General features: G+C 52.9%; 1 protein-coding gene across 1 annotated transcript; it reads left to right on the top strand.

The window, feature by feature from the left end:
* Positions 1–1,047: 1,047 nt before the first annotated feature.
* On the top strand, positions 1,048–3,273 carry LOC145806095 (uncharacterized). Its single transcript, XM_082901870.1, has 3 exons — positions 1,048–1,332; positions 1,924–2,688; positions 2,827–3,273. The coding sequence occupies exons 1-3, from the start codon at positions 1,048–1,050 to the stop codon at positions 3,271–3,273; spliced, it is 1,497 nt and encodes a 498-aa protein (XP_082757996.1).
* Positions 3,274–3,565: the final 292 nt, after the last annotated feature.

Here is a 3,565-nt window from a genome sequence, read left to right as displayed (position 1 = left end):
GACTCCTTCGCGAGGTGCGCGAGACAAACGCGAGAGGAGTACTGATCGCTCACAGAGTCCGGAGAGCCGCCGACGCCGAGGGAAGTCCCATGCGCAGCGCTTGGAGCACAAACTCAAGGACCAAGACGCCCTCATTCGCAAGAAGGCGGCGGAGATGGAGCTGCTGAAACGCCAGATTAAAGGGAAGGGTGTTGCTGGAGAGGGCAACCTCAGTGAGCGCACCCCGTCCCCTCGTAGTAGCAGTCGCCGCCATGGGAGGACTCACTCTCTCTCCATCACCAGGAACTACGGGGTTGGAGATTCCGACCAAAGAGAGGGCAGGACCCTCTCTCGCGACAGCACCTACCGCCCCTCTCGCCCGACGCCGATGTCGGGATCCTCTTTCTCCATATGTTCCAGGGACTTGAGGGATGTATTGGAGGAGAGGGCGCACCGTCGGGAGGCTCGGAGAGTGCCGGCATTGCAGAGGTTAAGCGCTCCAGTTCGTTGTAGTGAGGAAGTGGCAATGCCAGCCCCAAAAGTGATGGCCCCTGCGCTGGTGGACAAAGAGCTGGCGCGACTTACAGCCACGCCGCTGTCTGCAGAGATTGAGAGTACGCTACTCCCCGCCGGATTCCACCAGCCAAAGTCACTTTGTACGACGGCAAGACGGATCCATACATGCATGTGAGCCATTACCAGCAAGTAATGGCTGGACACCGGCGCAACGACGCCTTGATGTGCCTCATATTCCTAGCAAGCTTGGGAGAGCAGGGTTTGAAATGGTTCGAAAGGCTCCCGGAGGGGAGTATTGAGGGGTGGCAGAAACTAGCGAAAGCCTTCGTCACCAGATTCAAAACTAACACACGAACACCGAAGAAGGTCAACCATCTCCTGGGCGTCAAGATGGAGTCTGGATGTTCGTTAAAGGCATACAATGCGAAATACTGGGAAACTTACAATGAGATCCTCGACTGCCCCACTAATCTGGCGATCACTTAATACAAACGGGGTCTCCCAGTCGGACATAGGCTGCGAGATTCACTCACGATGCATCAACCCACAACCATGGAGTCATTGATGAAACGGATCAATGAGCACATTCGTGTGGAGGATGATGCCGCCTCCGCGACCAAGATGGCTAATCCGGTCGCGGCGGACAGAAGGGTGGCGGGGAGAGTTCACTCGGTTGGGCTGGAGGATAACCGCCCAAACAACCGGTCAAACGATCAGTGCCATGGTTCAAATCGTGATGACAGAAACAAGGGTCGCCGAAACGACCGGGCTGGCACTCCCCGTGATGCAGCGGAGGATGCCAAAAGAAAATTAAAGGCACGAACTGGAATCACCACGGTATTTAAAATCCCCATCTACCGCATTTTGAGCGAGATTCGAGGTGAACCCTTCGTCCGTTGGCCAGCCAAGTTGGGGAGTGCGCAGAGGGGCTTCAATTCAAAATATCGCTGCACCTTTCATGAAGAGCGGGGGCACCGAACAGAGGACTGCTTGCCGCTCAAACAACACTTAGAGGAGTTGGTGGTGGCGGGGCATCTTGACCAATACATAGATGGGGGCATCAAGGCCACGCCAGTGGACCAAGCCGAGCCAAACGGCCTGGCCGCCCTAGAAGCGCCCCCGCAAGGTGTAATCAATGTCATCCATGGCATCATTGAACCGGCCAAGGTCTGCGAGCTGAGAGGGATGATCAAGAAGGCCGAGCACATGAGGGAAGTGCTCTCTGTTCAGCCTGCTGTGAAGAAGGGAAAGACCGAAGAGAGGGACATCCTTTCATTCTCGACCAAGGACTTGGAAAGAGTTCAGATGCCGCACAATGATGCTTTAGTAGTCACTCTTCGCGTCAAAGACTTTGACATCAAGAGAATCTTGATCGACCAGGGGAGTTCGGTAGAAATTATGTATTATGATGCGTTTAAACAAATGAAGTTGGAAGACAAGGACTTGGCCCCCGCAACGTCCCCTTTGGTCGGCTTCAACTCACAGCCAGAATGGCCAATCGGAAAGATTATTTTGCCGGTCAAAGCGGGATCGGTCGTAAAGCAAGTAGAGTTCTGGATGCTCAAAGTTCCATCGACTTACAACTTGATCTTAAGCAGGGGTTGGCTGCACGCCAAGCAAGCAGTTGCTTCGACCTTCCACCAAGTCATGCGCTTTCCAGCACCAAGCGGACAAATAGAGGAAGTTTGGGGGGACCAAGTAATGGCGAAACAATGCTTCGTTGCGGTAAATGGCAGCCGAGCGGCCAAAGGGTTCGTCCAAATGATTGAGGGGCCCGAGGGTAAAGAGGTCCTTGAAGATGTAGGAAGAAAGGCCGAGGAAAAATCGGTCGAAGATTTGGTAGAAGTGCGCATTGACGAGAACGATCCAACTAAATTCTTCCTCTTGGGATCATCCTTGTCTAGCGCCGAGCGGATGGATTATGTCAACTTCTTGGTTTCCAATTTGGATGCCTTTTCCTGGACGCCTTACGACATGCCTGGCATCGACCCGAGCTTCATTTGTCATCAGTTGAATGTCTTCCCCAATGCACGGCCAGTCATTCAAAGGACGCGCCGCTCAGCCTTGCACCATGTTGAAGTGGTGGCAAAAGAAGTGAAGAATTTGTTGGAAGCTGGGGCCATAGAGGAGGTGCAATACCCTCGGTGGATATCCAACACGGTGGTTGATCTGAAGAAGAATGGCAAGTGGCTAGTCTGCGTTGACTACAAGACCGTCAACCGAGCTTGCCCCAAGGATAGCTTTCCCCTCCCACGAATTGACCAGCTGGTGGACTTAACAGCTGGCCACCAGAGGTTTAGCTTCTTGGACGCATATCGCGGCTACCACTAGATAGCCATGTATAAACCGGACAGAGAGATCACGTCGTTCACAACCCCCAGAGGCTTATATTGCTACAAAGTCATGCCGTTCAGACTAAAGAACGCCGGGGCGACTTTTCAACGGATGGTGACAAAGATGTTCGCCCCAATGCTGGGCCGCACCATGGAGGCCTACATCGACGATATGGTGGTGAAAAGTAAGGAGAAAGTTCAGAACCTCTCCGACCTAGCAAAGATGTTTGCTATACTTAAACGTCACAAGCTTCGTTTGAATGCTTCCAAATGCGCCTTCGGAGTCGGCACCGGGAAGTTTTTGGGTTTTCTGATCACAAATCGAGGGATTGAAGCTGACCCATCACAGATCAAGGCTATACAAGACCTGGAGCGTCCTAACTCCACGAAGGACATGCAACATCTTGCCGGGATGGCAGCCGCATTGAACAGATTTATCAGTTAGTCTTCTGATCGTTGCAGGCCCTTCTTTAAAACTTTGAAGTCCAAGTTCTTCTGGGATGATGAATGCGACCACGCACTAGCAGACCTGAAAGCATATCTCTCCTCAGCCCCTATTTTGGTCACACCTCAGTCGGGCGAAGAGTTGTACCTCTACTTGGTTGTCTCTCAACACGCAGTCAGCGCGGTATTGGTTCGTGCTGAAGGCATCCAGCACCTACCGATCTTCTATGTAAGCAAGACTCTGCTCCCAGCCGAAACGAGATATCTTCCCTTGGAAAAATTGGCGCTGGCCC

This window comes from Camellia sinensis, chromosome 1 (genome assembly GCF_055761805.1).
Source record: "Camellia sinensis isolate YWXY chromosome 1, ASM5576180v1, whole genome shotgun sequence".
In the NCBI taxonomy this organism is placed as follows: domain Eukaryota; kingdom Viridiplantae; phylum Streptophyta; class Magnoliopsida; order Ericales; family Theaceae; genus Camellia; species Camellia sinensis.
The sequence above is the reverse complement of the archived record's forward strand: the minus strand, read 5'-3'. Positions and strand labels throughout refer to the sequence as shown.